Source organism: Stylophora pistillata, chromosome 4 (assembly GCF_964205215.1).
Source record: "Stylophora pistillata chromosome 4, jaStyPist1.2, whole genome shotgun sequence".
Taxonomy (NCBI): domain Eukaryota; kingdom Metazoa; phylum Cnidaria; class Anthozoa; order Scleractinia; family Pocilloporidae; genus Stylophora; species Stylophora pistillata.
The window spans coordinates 33,695,571-33,712,199 of record NC_142522.1 but is presented as its reverse complement, the minus strand read 5'-3'; the positions used below and the strand labels follow the sequence as shown (position 1 = coordinate 33,712,199).

The 16,629-nt window shown below is 39.8% G+C and overlaps 3 protein-coding genes across 3 annotated transcripts; 1 reads left to right on the top strand and 2 right to left on the bottom strand.

Annotated features, from left to right (window-relative positions):
- The first annotated feature begins 60 nt into the window (after nt 1–60).
- LOC111332322 (high affinity copper uptake protein 1) lies at nt 61–4,284 on the top strand. The gene is made up of 4 exons (XM_022937638.2): nt 61–466; nt 2,834–2,900; nt 3,358–3,517; nt 3,684–4,284. Exons 1-4 carry the CDS (start codon nt 326–328, stop codon nt 4,030–4,032), a joined length of 717 nt encoding a protein of 238 aa, XP_022793373.2. The 5' UTR covers nt 61–325; the 3' UTR covers nt 4,033–4,284.
- A 404-nt stretch (nt 4,285–4,688) lies between these two features.
- Nucleotides 4,689–11,983, bottom strand: LOC111332314 (4-trimethylaminobutyraldehyde dehydrogenase). The gene is made up of 7 exons (XM_022937626.2): nt 11,494–11,983; nt 10,035–10,190; nt 8,164–8,426; nt 7,369–7,509; nt 6,883–7,071; nt 6,141–6,370; nt 4,689–5,355 (listed from the first exon to the last, which is right to left on the bottom strand). The coding sequence occupies exons 1-7, from the start codon at nt 11,867–11,869 to the stop codon at nt 5,148–5,150; spliced, it is 1,563 nt and encodes a 520-aa protein (XP_022793361.1). The 5' UTR covers nt 11,870–11,983; the 3' UTR covers nt 4,689–5,147.
- Nucleotides 11,984–12,766: 783 nt separating this feature from the next.
- On the bottom strand, nt 12,767–16,336 carry LOC111332313 (uncharacterized). Its single transcript, XM_022937625.2, has 2 exons — nt 16,277–16,336; nt 12,767–16,151 (listed from the first exon to the last, which is right to left on the bottom strand). The coding sequence occupies exon 2, from the start codon at nt 16,025–16,027 to the stop codon at nt 13,316–13,318; it is 2,712 nt and encodes a 903-aa protein (XP_022793360.2). The 5' UTR covers nt 16,028–16,151; nt 16,277–16,336; the 3' UTR covers nt 12,767–13,315.
- Between the last annotated feature and the right edge of the window lie 293 nt (nt 16,337–16,629).

Sequence of the window (16,629 nt, the reverse complement as noted above, 5' to 3'; positions counted from 1 at the left end):
TAAAGTTATATTGCGCTTGGTTAGATTCACGCGAGGAAGCCAAAGAGGAGGTCATTTATAGAATGGTGGTTCGCGTTGGTCTGGTAAAGATGCCGGAAGAACAACTTGAAGCCATTGTTTTATCATTTCGTCGAACCAATCAGATGACAGGGATGAAGCAGTCTATTAGTATGCCGGTATATGACGCACCCGCGAAAATTAAGAAGCTTCAAGATGTATAATTACAAGAGCTTTTTATTTTGAAGCATTTACTTTTTAATTGTTCTCCGATGCATATCATCTACTTGTGATACATTAGCGCACTTCTGACGATTCGAACATCAAAATGTCGCATGGCGGCCATTCACACGGTGGGGACGGAATACACGGCGGTGAACATCCGACACACGCGTCTACCGCAGCCATGAATCATCACGGAGGGAGCTCAAATCACGGTGATCACAGCGGGGAAATGGCCGGGCATGTGGTAAGGAGATATAAACGGCTAACGTTTACTAGTTTAATGGATGAACTATTTTCTTAAACATTTTCTTAAACATTTTCATTATGATAAGCCTAGATCTCCGAGAAAGAGGATTTACTGAAAATAATGACGCCGCTGCTGTGTTTGTGCTTTACATAGTGTCTAAATTGTTATATTAAGGAGTTTCTTGGTTTCGTGAGCATGGAAGAGAAAGAAGACTTCACCCGGTACAAAGAACTTGATCACAGCAAGAGTATGAAGAAGGTTTTTTTTTTTTATAACAAGATCTCAGTAGCAGATTCTTAATCTCGGCCGTTCTTTTCGGACTTTTGTTACCGACTGCACTCTCACAAGTTCAAATGGAAATATTGGATATACTAAAATGGTCGGCACTTCTGCGACATCTTTCATTTCTTATTAACCGACCCTTACTGTAGTCCTGCAGCGCAGAGATGACGCACGATGAATACCTTCTTCACTCCTGAAAGCGCAAATACCAGAACAACAATGTCACGCGAAAAAGAGGTGATATCAGAAAAGTTTTGAAAGCGAGAAAGAGTAGTGTACATCAACATCGATGTAACATATCCCTCTTGTATCAAGTATGTCCGTTTTATATTACTATTTATATTCAAGATTGTATATAACGAAGCTGTTTGGATGGCTGCCATACATCAGTCTTTTTTTAAGGTTAAAAAAACATCCCTTTATTTTCCGCAATGTTATTACTTAAAACAGACTCGGGAAAGGGTATTTGGATCAATACGATTTTGTTTCAACAAATAAGTTGGAAAACGTTTATGTTTTTGACACGAGAACTTCGAAAGTTAACAAAGCCAGTCGTTTGCCAAAGTACTTCGTCTCAGTAAACCAATAAACGAATAAAAAACTCGTTGGCTTTACAAAGGCAAGAAGACAACTAAGGCGAGTTATAAAAGCCAATATCAATGCCCTTCGTGCAAATTGTAAATGAGTAATTGGCATCTAATGAGAACAAAATCGGTCTTGTGAAGAAAAACAAAGACTTCAATGGCCTATTCCAAACAAATTGTGAAGACACTGAACCATTATCTTTAAAGGTTTCTGAGAGAGGTACGTTGATAATAGCAACATAATCAATCTACAAGGATTTAAATTCCAAATATTGGTGATTGTTTGTTTGTTAAAAGTTATATCGCCTACGAAACCAAAACAACGCAATACTGATATTTTTAAAAATAGGAACGCACTTACGACAGAAACTTTGTTTTGTTTGTGACGGAAACCCGGCATCTGATAAGTTCGTCAATGTGAGGACGTAATCCCCCCGGGGCAAAACGATTAGCTTTCTTGTTTTTTAAAAAAAATTCTATATTTGGATTTGAGTAGGTGGAAAGATCTCTGAAATCACACACGTTACTCACCTAATTTAGTTACGAATAGATCAATAAGTACTTGAGAATTTGAAACTCATTTCCGACTATCCAGAAATTTAAGGCAGTCGATATTATATTATGAATTAGGATAATTTTGGTTTTATCAACTGAGTTGATAATGTAAATTATTATACATTCTCTTACGTCATACCTACAGACAAGAGATTTTATATATGTAGAAGTGACGTCATACCTACAGACAATAAGTTCAATGTGGTCTCGAATGATAGCGATGATTAGCAAGGCCTCTGTTTGTGTTATCCACCTCAGCCTTCGACTTCGGCAGATGACACAAACCTTGGCCTTGATAATTATCGCTATCATGCTCACCTCGTCTAATTATTGTTAATTGGCCACCGCAGAGCCAGGGTTTCAAAGCTGACGCTGCAAGCGTTAGCCCTGAATTGTCCATTCGCTCTGACGAAGGAATAACGCTTGAAAAGTCAGCTTTGAAACTCTTTACGGTGGCCAGTTTATATTATAAACTCGGTTGATAAAACCAAAGTTACCTTTGGATACTCCTCACCGACGCAGCACCGCAGTTTCTTTAGAAATTTACCCCCTTTATTGAGATATGAATTAGTTAAGCATTCCATGCTTACATTTCCTCTTCCCATAACAACGGTCAAGCAAGCCACGGAAACAAGTGACATATTTCAAGTCCTACGTCCACTTTGGTTATTTGCCAGTTGGCATCTAATCTTCTCGGAATATTTTAAGTGTAACTTATTCTATGGATGGCGCTTGTCCAGGAGGAAACTAGCTGCAGAGCGTACCACGCCTAGCGAAAGGCATCAAGGACTCTCGACCTGTCCCTTACCTCACGTTACCAACCCCATCCCCCGAAAAAAACAGTCTCTCGACACCTCTAGGTAACGAAACGCCGAGGCATTGTATGAAATAGTACCGATCTTCCAGTATTGTTGATTACAATGGGTTTTGTTTCTATTTCAAGATGATGTTCCATCTCAGGACAGATCTTAATGTCTTGTTTGAACAATGGGAAATCACATCAACGAAAGGTAAACATATCGATAAACAATGAAATGACTGTGAAGGAGATAAATCTACCACAGAGTTCCTAAGTCAATATCAGTCATAATAATCCAACATCATGATCACATTATCAGTGCGAACGAGATGATATTCACTTGAGGGTAACCCAAAGTCCTAAAGCCATTGAGTTAAAATAAAATCTCGTGTAAAACTGACTTGAGTAATACCTGAGGGAATAATTGCGTAAAGTAGAAACACGGAAGTGAAGACATCGAATTCTCTATTTGATCTAAGATCGTTCTTTTTATGTTACTTTTTAACTCGTCACCGATGACATGTGCGCTTAACTCCTGAACCAAAAGTTTTATTTTAGTGGCCTTGTAACTGAAATCCAGGAAATTAAAGAGGGCGATGGTATGTAGGCCTTCGTTCTCACAAAGGCGATAAAGCAGTGCTAACACATTTTTAATTTCCTAATTTCAGTGCTGATTGGCTCGTGTATCGCAGTGTTTTTCCTCGCTGTACTCTATGAAGGCCTGAAAATCTTCAGAATGAGGCTGATGCATACACACGGCAGATATGTGAGAGAAAGTAATCAAGGAAAAGATGTCACACACTATTGGGAAACTCGACGAGGTTGTAGGTAAGATGGTGGTTTGCTTTACAAGTACTTTTTGTGGATGCGAATTTGTATTTCGTGCCGATTGGACTTTCATCACAAGAGGGGAGGAGGGTGGAATTTAGTCATCTTTAGTCAACGTGAGTCAGGGAAAAGAATGTACACTAATGATAAATTTTGTCGTTCTTAGACAGAACATGTGCACCTGCCTTCATTTGATGCAAACCGTAATGCACGTCGTACAAGTGGTGCTGGGATACCTCCTCATGCTGGTAGTTATGACGTTTCAAGTGTACCTTGGGGTTGCTGTCATAATCGGGGCAGGCCTGGGCTACTTTTTGTTTGCAGGATTAACTCCTGAGAATAATCCGAGGGAAACAGAGTCTTCTGCAAATTCTGGACATTGTAGTCCCGCAATGGTGGTAAAAGTGACCAACTTAGACGAGATAAGGGGTCAATTGCCTATGGAAAACCTAAGTTTTTCTGATTTGGCCATTGAAAATAAAGCGTTTGATGGTGAAAATATAGGTGATAAGTAATTTCTAGACAGTGTTTGAGATAAGATCAGAATTAGTGCTTTGGAATTCATTCAACAGAGACCATCTAATTACTCAGACATTTAGTGTAAATGTAATTATTTTTCACTAACGAGAAAAGACGGAATGTACTCATGCTCTGAATTTTGTACTAAACATTATTTAACTGAAAAAAGAGGTCGAAAAAGCTTGCTTAATACAGCAAAACAGAGCTTTATTTTGCATAATTTTGAAATAAAATAACTTATTAATCGACACTTCGTATATTATTTTCTTGATTTGCAAATATTACCAGTTTACTCGGTCAAAGATAATTTTGTTTAATCAACTGATTTGAGAATATAAATAAGCCACCGTAAAGAGTTTCTAAAGCTTACGTTTCGAGCGTTAGCCCTTCCTCAGGGTACTCTGACGAAAGTTTAACGCTCGAAACATCCGCTTTGGAAAGTCTTTACGGTGGCTTATTTACATTATTAACTCAGTTGATAAAACCAAATTAGCTTGTTACACCCACACCGACGCAGTAACTCATTTCCTTCAAAAACTTACCCCCCCTTTATTCATTTGCCTGTTTACTAACTTGAGTGGTCACTGCCGAGATTATTAAATTTGTTTAGTTATAAATTGTTCCTCTCTTACTACAAATGCCTCACTCAGTCGACTGTCGGGTTCGTTTATTATTATCACTTCTCCTTACAATAACACGACATTATCTTGCAAGCATGGCGAAACTTGTGAGCATGGGGGGTGCTACTCCATAGGCTGAGAAAACACCAAATTCTCTTGACGAATCGATAAGCAAATGTATAGTGGTTACAAAAGAGAATTAAAAATCATGTCATGGGAGTGAAAGGGTTGGAGAGGTCTCCGTCTCCTGTGAACATTACATGGAGGTATGCACTAATACCTTAAACAGTTGTGGATGATATCCTGACGTTTGATCATAAAAATGAAAACTGCGGGGCAGCAAATTCACATAGCATTGAATTTGAATTTGAATTTTCCAGTCACTTTTTAAATTGGTTCCTCTTTTCATGATTGAAACAGTGTCCGGGATGAATTGGAATTCCCGCCCACTGTTAAATGACTGACGACTCCGGTGAAATGCCCCGATTTGGTTAAAATGGCGATTCCACATCTCCCATTTCAACGTAAACTGACTTGACTTGCGTGTAGTAGTCAATGGTGTCCTCACCCAGTTCGCGACCCACCCCAGACTTCTTGTATCCACCGAAAGGAACCTCCACCGGTGTTAAATTGTAATTATTGATCCAACATGATCCTGCTTGGAGATTGGCAATAACCCGATGAGCTCGATTGAGATCTCTAAAAAAAGATAAGAAGGACTTGGTTTAAGAAAACACGCGAAGTACCGTGTCACTTGAGGTATAATTCCACCTAACTTAAAACGCAAAGTTTTGAATTGTTGCTCTGGAAAAGGGATGAAATGCGGCGTTTCTTTCGGTAGGTGCGTTTTGAACTCAATCAGTAATTCTGGTTCATAGGAGTAAACATTGATAAATGAACGCGATACAGATAGCCTGCGCAGCTGTTTTAGGGAATTTTAAGCGCCATACAAAAGTGAGCAAAAAATCTATCAGGAAAATGGAGAGGAGGAAATTGGTTCCTCCCCTATATGCTCGGTAGCTCGTTTTCGCTGCTCCGTTGCCTCCATTTTTACAGCACCATGAAACCACATTTTGATGTATGAGAAGTAGGTACAAGGTGGGGTAGTAACGATGTAATGGGATCCAGGCCCTCATTACCCGCGCTTCAGCAATGGGGTTTCCTCTTCCGCGAGGAAGTTTGATGCCTGGAGCAAAGCAAGCTGGCGAGAGGTTTGTAAGGGGCCTGGCACTAATAATGAGGGGCCCTCGATGAAAGCTCTGCATTGTTACTAACAGCTGGTTTGCAAAAAATAAAATTAATGTCGTAGGCATGCACTTTGACATAGGGGCAACACATACAACCACTTGGGTTGACGATGACTAGGTCCTCAACCCCACCTATCAAATGACCAACTTCTTCTTCATTTGTGGAACTATCACTCAAGCACAGTGGCCAAACGAAAATCATCTTTAACACAAGACTAAAAATAAAGGCACTCTTACTTTGTAAAAACACCTGCAGCTAAACCAAAGTCAGTGTTGTTGGCTCTCTTGACAGCTTCTTCTTCAGTGTCAAATGGCAGCACTGTCATAACAGGGCCAAATATCTCCTCCTTGATAACCGTCATATCATCTGAACAGTCGGTCATCACACAGGGTGACATGTAAAAACCATTGGCCAGTCTGGGTTCCTCCATTTTCAGGCGTTCACCTCCACAGAGAATTTTGGCACCCTAAAAATGGACAATGCCTTATTTTTCTTTTTCATGTCTTAAAGACCTGTTAGGGTGTACAGGGCAAGCAGACTTTCTCACTGGGAAACCAGAATTCCCCCTCGCTTTGCCAGTGAGCCATGGCTTTGGAAAGCATTTCATTTTCTATTGGAAATCTTGCAAAGTAACCAAAGGAGGCTTGTAGGCAAGCTTATGATGAAAACTACCTCCCAAAGAGCAACAAGCTGTTTTGAATTATTCAAAGTCTTAGTTTATTCCACAGTATTTTTAAGTTAACCCCTAACTCCCTAAGGTGATTAACAAGTAACTTCTCTCTGTAATATCCATACATACCCCAGCAAACAGGTAATGAGAAAATACTTAAACTTATCAGGTTGAAGTTGTTATCTTGACCTAACACCAAATTCTCATAATTAATTAACATGGAAAAGTGTAGCAGCTAGAGATGAGAAATTACAATCAGATCTTGGGAGTTTAAAGGTCAAAGTACCCTATTCGTATAATAATCTTACCTCTTTCTTTCCTAATTCCACATAATCAAGAACTTTGTGAAGATGTTCCTCAGAGATCAGGGCTCCCATCTGAGTGTCAGGGTTCATGGGGTCACCTACTCTAATTTTTTTAGTTCGCTCCACAACTCGGCTGAGAAATTCATCCATGATGCTCCTTTCAACAAATACCCGAGTTCCATTGGAACAAACCTGTTGAAACAAAAAAACACATTAACAGTAAATAGGTAACTTTATTAAAAAAAATTTAAAAAAAAATTACACTTTATTTCAGTATTAGTAAGAGTGCAATTTTGTTTTAAGCACTCAAGACCTCTGAAAACTACATGTGGTATATTAAAATACACCATTACATTACATCGGTGGATATATACATGGCAGATTCCGATTGCCTCATGAACTAATTACTGAACACTAGTTGCATGTGTTTATAGAAAATAGTATTTATGTGAAAATAATGAATTAATTGAAAAAAAGTTAGTTTTATACCTCTCCTTGTGTAAGAAAGTTAGCCATCATTGCTCCCTTAACAGCATTTTCCAGGTCAGAGTCAGCAAAGACAAGTAGAGGAGACTTTCCTCCCAGCTCAAGAGTAACATGTTTGACACCAGCTGATGCATCTGCCATGATCTGCAGAAAAAGTGCAAGTTTATGTAGAGTGTAGGTACAGTATATACAAAAACTACTGTCATGAATTCACAACTGGAAACAAGTTTACTCTCAGAAGATAATCTGGTTGAGAGACGCATCGAGGGCTTTTTTAAACCTTACATTTTGGTACCCTATGTTTAAGACCTCTAGTCATCAAAATCCCAGCAGATATTGTGTATAAAATCATTTTGCTTTTGGGATTACCATTTTACATCAATTTACTTGAAAATAACATTCTGTCAGGTATTTCAAATTCTGTAGGCTTAAATAAGTGAGTAACTTCAGGGTGTAACTGAAGACATAGCTTTTCCCTGTTGTGATTCCAGTTGTTCAATTGAGGAAGAGACCTAGAGAGACAATACAATTTTCCATTAGACTTACAAGAAGGAAAAAATCTCCTGGCAAAACCCTCTAAAGTCCAGTTTCCTTGCATTAGAAACAATGTTAAAGGAAAAGGGATGGGTGAGTCTTCATCAACACCAATCAACCTCTCAATTCTAAAATAAATTTCAACCAGCTGAGAAAAGAAAAGCTCCCTTAATTAGTACCTCCCTGTCAAAGAGATATACCAAGACTGTTTCCTACAATTGTGTGCTTATTTAATGCCTATTTAGTACACTACACAAAGTTCACCTTTTGTCCAGTGGGTACAGATCCAGTAAAAGAAATTTTTGCAACATCAGGATGTGACGTAAGCAAATGACCCGTCACACCTCCCCCCTGTATAACATTTAAACCACCATTAGGAAGCCCTGCTTCAGTGAAGATCTCAGCAATGAGAACAGCAGTCTGGGGTGTGAAGGGAGATGGCTTAAATACAATAGTGTTCCCACAAGCCAGAGCAGGAGTAGATTTCCAGACACAGATTTGAAATGGGTAATTCCAAGCTCCAATTCCTGAAAATGTGAGAGACAAAAGGGGTTAGTTTGTATAACTGAGGATTGCTTTGTAATTTAACAAGTGCACAGTACTTTGGAGAAACAATAGACTAGGGGTTAACTTGCCAGAGACTCTGATCTAAAAGGTCCAGGTTTAAGCCCTACTAGAGTCATTTAATCTCCTGTGTTCTGAGGTAAGACAGATCTCACAATGCCACCCTCCACTCTGGTGTATAATTAAGTACCAGCAAACTTGGAGGGAAAACAAAAAAAATACTGGGAGATTACCTCTTACTGGGAGGTAGGTGGGGTTACCAGGGAACTACCTAGGAGATTACCTGGGTGATAGCTTGGATAACAGGGGGATAACTGGGGTATTACTGTTCACTAAGGAATTCCTGGGGAATTTCTCTTCTTAGACTGGTATCTGGTTTAGGAGCAGTTTATGTTACAATTGTAACATCAATTTACTATTTTCACACTATGGTAAACAGGGATAGGCTGACAGTCACATGCTTACTAGGATCTTACAAGTTTGCTTTTCAATACCTGTACATTAGGCACTATTGAAAAGGTATCATATGGAGAAATAGTTATATTTCTCAAACAAATAGAGGTACCAAAAGCTTTAACATAAAATCTGGCTGTCTAATACGATCACAGCTAGGCTTCTAAAATGGTTGTATTTTTGTGTAAATGAAAGGGTAATAATATAATGCTATGGTATTTGGTTAAAATACACTTATTGAAGACTCCTTCAACCATAGGTTGTTGCATGACAAATATCTTAGGCTCAAACTCCACCCCATCATACTAATCATTATTAAGTACAACCATTATTTATCTTGTTTTAAATCAAATCATTCAGTTTTCTGTGCATCACTTAACTGAGGGGGCTATTGGGGTTTGCAGTGTTGCAGTGTTGACCCTTTTTTCAATGTGATATTGTGGTGAAAAACAACTTGCATTGAAGTGTTGTGGTGATCTCAAACCTTACAGTGCATGATGTTTGTAATTTCAAACCATTTCTGGTGTAGCAGTTTATTCTTTAACCCTTCTTAAAAACTAGTAATCTATGGTTAATTGTCAAACAAAACAAACAATGCATCCAAGCAAATCTTTAATAAAATAATATTAAAGGCTGATAGTTTCGAAAGAAACTGTTTGGGGCTGCATCGGTGGGAGTAACGAAATAATTTGGATATATCAACAAAGTTGAAGTGGTGAATTGGCCACCGTAACGATTACAAAAGCTGATGTTTCAAGCGTTAGCCCTTCGTTGGAGCAAAGGGCTAACGCTCAAAACGTCAGCTTTTGTAATCGTTACGGTGGCCAATTTATCACTTCAACTTTGTTGATATATACAAATTATTTAATAAATATTAGCTGATTGACCCCAGGCCGTGTTCGTTTATATTTTAATTGAGCTCTGGACCACTAACACATGCACTACCAGCCAGCTTAAGACCACTGCATGGTAAAGATGAGTGAGACCAGAGCAGGTAAATCCTGAGACTATATTGCTGTGTCAGTGTGTTAATAACATTTCTAAAGGTGATGCAGTATTTGTTCCTTTTTGTTTGCAGTTTTGTGGTATTCAGAACCCCCCCATGCCCCTATCCTTACCTCCGACCACTCCTAAAGGTTCTCTCCTTGTGTAAGAAAAAGACCCATTAGGAAGCTGAATGTGCTTGCCACTAATGGTTGGAGCAAGACCAGCATAATAATCTGTGACATCTGCACAGCCTTCAATATCCCACACCGCTTCATGGAAAGGCTTTCCTATTTAATCAAATGTAAAATGTAATCCATCAGGGTCCAGTTGTTCAGAAGGGGTATAGCCCTATCCAATAGATAACTCACAATCCAGTGGATAAGCGTAAACAAAATGTACTGGGCTATTCACCAGACAGAGATTTATCCAGTTGATAGTATTATCTACCCTTCAAACAACCAGGGCCAGCATTATAATTAACAAATGGTAAACACCACAGCGTACACTATTGAGTTATGGATACACGCGGGAGGTTGCTAAGCACGAAAGAAGCGTAAGAGTCGCTCGAGGCGATAGCCGAGAGGGACTCTAGCTTCTTGAGTGCTTAGCAAACCTCCCAAGTGCATCCATAACTCAATAGTGTACACTGTGGTGTTTACCATTTGTTTTATAACATAACATTGATACATTGTAGCTAAAGAGTTCCCTTTAATTTAACAAATCTTACGTGACCAGAAAAAACAAGCGCGCACGTAAAAATAGTCTTTGCATTTGCTCACGTCAGCAGCGTACACCCATGGGCAAATGGGGGACGCTAAATTGACCAATCAGAGCGCACGCTTTACTTGGTTATGTTATAAAATGCAGTTGAGCTATAAGAATAATTGTGGGTGGTACCATGCAGGCCCCGGTTGTTCAAAGGATGGATAACGTTATACACTGGATAAATCTCTATCCGGCCGATAGCGCGGTACGTTTTGGTAACACTTATCCGCTGGATAGTGATTTATCCATTGGATAGCGTTATCCACCCTTTGAACAACCAGAGCAAGGTGGACAATTAGTTACCATGCTGACCAAACATTGACTGCTGCTAAGTATGCAGTCTTTGAGTTAGTGGTTAGGATCAGTGATTACAGCCTTTTTCAACAGTGTCAAAAATAATTCAGAACTGTTTGATTTTGCTATACTTTGCTATGTGATTGGATTAAGAAAGCTCTGCCACATGTTCAACCAGTCAGCTTCAAAATTAAAACAAAAAGCAAAAATCATGATAGAATTCATCAGAGTAATGCAAGAGAGCTTACATATCAGAAAATAATATTGATTCCAACAGCAAAACTGTATCTGTAACAGTGGAACCAAAATTGTGACACTAGAGAGAGGTTGCAAATTAGCTTGCATGTAGGCTTACTCACCCCTAAAAGAAAGATTGGTGTAGAGGGGGGAGGAGAGGGGGGTTATCAGCTTGTCCAGTGAAACCATCAAGACGGTCTCATATCACCCGTATTCTGAAATGTATAACATCGAAAAAAAAAAACCTAAAAACAGGAGTTTGTAACTAAATATTTATCAAACTATTGATCCTACCGGTGTCCACGACCTCAACTGTGGCTAAGTCTTTGACTCTACTCCGGATAATCTTCGCCGCCTCACGTAAGATTTTCCCCCTCTCCATCCCCGACATTTTCGACCACGAACTGAAAGCCTCTTTCGCCGAGCTCACTGCACGATCTACTTCGGGTTTTCCTGAACCTTGCGTCTGACAGATAATTTTCCCAGTAGCTGGTTCAATGACATAGATATCGTTTTCTTCCTCTTCGCTTACTGGATTGATCCGATGCCCATTGATATAATTTAGAGGCTGGCAAGGCTGCCCAACGTTGCTCGATAGATTGCGGAGAGAGCTTAGCAAAATAAAATGTCCATTTCGTAGAGGAGAAGTGTGAGTAACTCGTGATATCATGCCTTTTTTGCAAAATATACCTTCTTCGGCCTAAATAATTTAGAAATACAGTGATCTTTCGACGTAACTTTGCGTGAACTGACTGGAAATTTACTGTGCCACGAGAATTAGTGCAAGTCCCTCGCGACTATGGTGTAATCCTGGTCACGAAAACATGTCATGCTTAACAATCTTTCCAACAGTTAATAACAAACAAGTTTCATTTTTAAATGCAATGATTTGGCAATTTAAAACCAGATTGACATATTTCAGGCTAGTGTGAAAAAGAAATCCGTCAAAACTTGATAAACAAGAAAATGAGCCCAAAAGTTGTAGTGTAACGCAACCTACCGTGACAAACACTTTCGTGAGAGAACACTTTCGTGAGAGAACACTTTCTAAGTTCTTTGTTCAAAGGAATAGCACATCCTATATTTTTCACCGCGTTCATCTACATTTGGGACGACGATTATAATTTATTTTTCATGGGGGCAAGATTTTCATGGCGCCATGATTCTTGTCTGTTGATAAAAGACTGCTCACTTCTCTCATCAATCTTGATTTTTATAGCAATTTTTAGATGTAATAAGGAGATGGTAACCTCTGTCACCGTGGCTCGTGCTACCCTCAAATGCGCTTATAGAACAGCATTTTGCCTTTATAGATTTTCATATACAACCTCGTTCCCAGAACTTTTCTCTTTAAAATTTATGCTAATCTAGGAGAGTACCTCTTTGGATATTGGTCAGTGCGTGACGCTATTTGAGGCGGAGAAGCGATCAACACCCGAACTAATCGGAATGAAAAAACCGGCCTCGGCCTCGTTTGAATTAATTAAGTCTATTTTTACAAAATACGCCTAGGAGATGCTACCATTTGAGACTTAGGGCTTGCCACAATATGTGTCACCGTTCGATGTTTTGTAGGTCTCTTTCGCTCAATTGAGCACTTTAATATTCAAATTTGCCATATTACATCTTCGCCTTACTATATGTTTCCAGTACACCTCCCAAGGATATCTAAATAACACTGTTTTCTTTAATCTGTCGAAATGTCTATAACTGGCTTAAAAAAAACCGTTTTCTACGTGTTGTTTTGACGGACGTTCAAGGAATGTTTTATAGAGTAAACCATTGATCAACGTTTAGACGCTTTAAATCGTTTAAGGTCCGATAGTGCAGCTTTTATTGTGACCAATAAGGAAACAAACATTTCGCAGAGCTTGTTCATCCCGAAACAAGTTACTTAGTTTGTTGTCCTTCTCTTGCTTTTGTTCATCAAGCTTCTGTCAGAACATGAGGGAAGATATTCTTCATCCGTACAAATTTGGTTAAGGAAAATGAAGCAGATATAACGCTGTCATTCTTAGAGACAAAGAAATCTTCGCGTAGGATCATCAAACAGCTCTAATTAGTTGTTCAGTTCATTTTAATGTCACATATGGGTTACCTTCACACGAACAACAGCTCAGCCGTCGCTCGATAGAAAACGGTGAATGATCTGACACAGTTTTTTCAGAGCCTTCAACTCCTTTTCTAGCTTCTCACCAGTTGACGAGGTCTCCCCTTTGACATCAAATTTGGAGGCAAGGAAGTCTTGTTGTGGAATAATAAAGGATGGAAAGGTGTTATCTTCGCAGATACATTGGTATATCCTCTTGAAAATTCTTCGGACCCATTCGCTTAGACTGCTGCTCTCTTTCAGGCCAGACTTGTCTAACTCATGAAACAAGGCCATCTTGAGCCAAAATGACGGAATTAATTTTTGAGCTGTGAAATTTGCCTCATCGTAAAAATATCCTTGGCTATCTACTAATGCCGGACAAAGTTCACGAATAGCTTTCGCTGTAATGTAAGCATCCTTGACGACTTCAGGAAGCTTGTCAAATATTTTGCTCTCCATAAGTGAAAATGATATTCGTACTTCATTGCCATAAATGCCATGCTCAAAGCGCGGAATGGTCATCGCAAAAAGGCACCGTTTCGGAACGTTTTCTAACACAGAACTGTACGAAATTGCACCCATAGGCCAAAACTCCCCAGCATCTATGACTGGCACAAGGTCGACTGAATATAACATATTCTTGTAGACTGGGCCATTCCAGCAGAGTTCAATGATGATTGATGGCTTAGGACGGACGACGCCTATATCGCAGCTGGGAAGTAAGAAGTTTGAGCAAATCCTACAACATCTCCACAGGCTGGAATCAAACATCACCACCCTTACAGTTTGCTCGAACTTTGCCCTTACCAAATATGGCACAAGATTTCCGTCAGCATCAAAAAATTCGTCGATATTTGCATTGTCGCCTCTTCTTTTCAGACGTACAAAGCCAGGAGAGCATGAATCCTCGTCGACTACTTTCAAAGAGGAGCTGAATTCTTCAAGATTGCACATAAAGTCGAACTCATCTGGTAGACCGGCCTTGGTTTGCTCCCGCACACTACCAGACATCATCATTGTTGACCGGAAGCGATGATCACGCTCTGCGACTCTCCGAAGGATCTCTACTATCAGGTTTTCCGTTTCTTTGTATACTTGGTCCACCTCAGCATCGGAAACCGCTACTTTACCGATTCTCGGTGTATGAAGAACATGAGACAAGTATTCTTCCATATTTCTCACAGGACTGATTTGCACTTCTGCTGCATCAATTGAAATTGATTCTTCTCTTTTCTCAAATGGTTGAGAGGAGATACCCTCGCCTTCTTCGAGGGCAAAGCAGGCACAAAGTTCACACGAACTTCCTGGTAATTTTCTCTCGCGTTGATAAGTGGAACTTCCTCCATGATTCTTAAAAGACTCCACCATTTCTTGGTTGAAAGCAGAAAGTGCACAATCCATGGGACTTTCATCCAGACAGTTTCTTAAAGTGACGTCGGCTGTCTCAGATGAAAATTCCAGATACTTGATCACCGAGGTGTTACTTGAGAATTCTGCATAATGCAGTGGCGTTGACATGAAATCATCGCGACCATTGACGTTCCAAGGCACTTCCCCACCTCCAAGCCGCAGTTCTTTGTTCGCAAAAACTGTATGCGCTACTGTCACCCCTTGTTTTCGAGCGCTGTTCCAATAGATCTCCTGCACCAACTTCTCATTTTCGCAAATGCAGTCCCAGGGAAACTGAAATCCCGTCGTTTGACTCTGTTCACGTACTGCAGTGACATGAACTGCGGAAAACCCTTCCACGTCTTTCGCATTCACATCTCCTCCAAGCATCATTAACTGCTCCAGTATTTCTGTCCATCTGCCAAAATCAGCTTTATAACTTGCATAATGTACAGGAGTGCGAAGCATTTTGTCAACTGAATTCAAAGATGCTCCATGCTTGAGTAAAACCTCCACGGATGATGCAACCTCAACTTTTGACATTAAGGAGCTACAATTATATAGCATCAGTACATGTAGAGGCGTCATTCCCTGTTTTTCTGGAATCGCAGGATCTGCCCCATACTCCAACAGAAGTACCAAGGCAACCAATAGTGCGTCTTCTCTGTGGAGTCCAGTCTTATTCTGGGAACAAGCCCTCATCAAAGGTGTCTGGTGTTTCTTGTTCAGTGTATCAACAGTGACACCATGCTTCAACAGGATTTCAGCTATTTCGTAAGTGCGATGTGAGCTGCAGATGTGCAATCCGTTTTCGCCTTTTAAATTGGTGTGATGAACATCAGCGCCATAATCAATTAAGATGTTTATTTTTGGAAGATTTTGCGCATACTCCTCTTCATCTATACACCCGTAGGCCATGCCACAAGCATACAAGAAAGGCGTATCACCAAACTTGTCTTCAGCATTAACTTGTGCACCAGATTGCAAGAGTACTTTCACTGTCTCAGGGGTGGCAGTTGATATGCAGGCATATTGTAAAGGCGTTTTACCCAAAATGCTGCGGTGGTTTACCTCAGCGCCGGCGTTGACTAGCATTTTTGCTGCCTCCTCAGATTGGCAATAATATAAGGGCGACTTACCCTCCTTGTCAAGAGCATTAACATCACTTCCCATACTAATGAGATATTCAGTTACATCTGGTCTGTTCTGAGCTGATGCCACATGAAGCGGTGTCCACTTGTCGTACCTGATAATGGCGTTAATTCCGATGTCTTGGCAAACCTTTTTTATATTTTCCAATGGTTCACGAAACAATTTAGTTATTTCTCTATAGGAATATTTCTCCATATTTCTCTGTGTCTCTCGCCTCTGAATGTCCGTAGTATCACCTCAATTATCATTTAACATCGAAGACCATCAATCGACCGATCGATATACTTCCATGAAAGGTCGCAACGTAATGTCTGGTTGCCTGCAAAAGTTAGGTCAGAATGAATTTATCGGTATGCGACACGCTATACGATTGAGTTTCACCAAAATAAATTCCAGGACGAAAGTGAAATAAGACAAACACACGTAGACGCAAAATATCTTAACCTGGAAGGCAGACTTTGACTTCACTCTGTGAACTTCCGGCTCACTAAAGCGAAAGAAGCGAAATCTCTAGGTTCCAGGCCCTTTTGGGCTTCAGCATCATAACGATTTCTTATGTGCTTGTTTCTACTGTTTTCATTTCAGGTTTTTTCCAATAAGAATTTTGTCAGAAAAGCCAAATAACGGGAAAATGCTATGTTGGAAGAAAAAAAAAAAAAAAAAAGAAACACTGTTCCAATAAAAAAGGGGATTAGCCGCTTGCCTCCGAGTGATCAATCCATCCATGCTTTGAATTGTCCACACCAGCGTGCACTTGAGTGAGTAGAAAAGAGAAATAACAAAAGATGGCTTTGCTA

What these genes read in the sequence shown, in the direction of transcription:
- LOC111332322 (XM_022937638.2), top strand. Translation starts at nt 326, where the DNA reads ATGTCGCATGGCGGCCATTCACACGGTGGGGACGGAATACACGGCGGT. An exon ending in GGAAATCACATCAACGAAAG is followed by an intron (nt 2,901 to 3,357) that starts GTAAACATATCG and finishes TCCTAATTTCAG; the next exon opens with TGCTGATTGGCTCGTGTATC. An exon ending in GAAACTCGACGAGGTTGTAG is followed by an intron (nt 3,518 to 3,683) that starts GTAAGATGGTGG and finishes TGTCGTTCTTAG; the next exon opens with ACAGAACATGTGCACCTGCC.
- LOC111332314 (XM_022937626.2), bottom strand. Translation starts at nt 11,869, where the DNA reads ATGATATCACGAGTTACTCACACTTCTCCTCTACGAAATGGACATTTT. An exon ending in ACTTTCTTACACAAGGAGAG is followed by an intron (nt 7,072 to 7,368) that starts GTATAAAACTAA and finishes TTGTTTCAACAG; the next exon opens with GTTTGTTCCAATGGAACTCG. An exon ending in TGGAATTAGGAAAGAAAGAG is followed by an intron (nt 6,371 to 6,882) that starts GTAAGATTATTA and finishes GTCCATTTTTAG; the next exon opens with GGTGCCAAAATTCTCTGTGG.
- LOC111332313 (XM_022937625.2), bottom strand. Translation starts at nt 16,027, where the DNA reads ATGGAGAAATATTCCTATAGAGAAATAACTAAATTGTTTCGTGAACCA.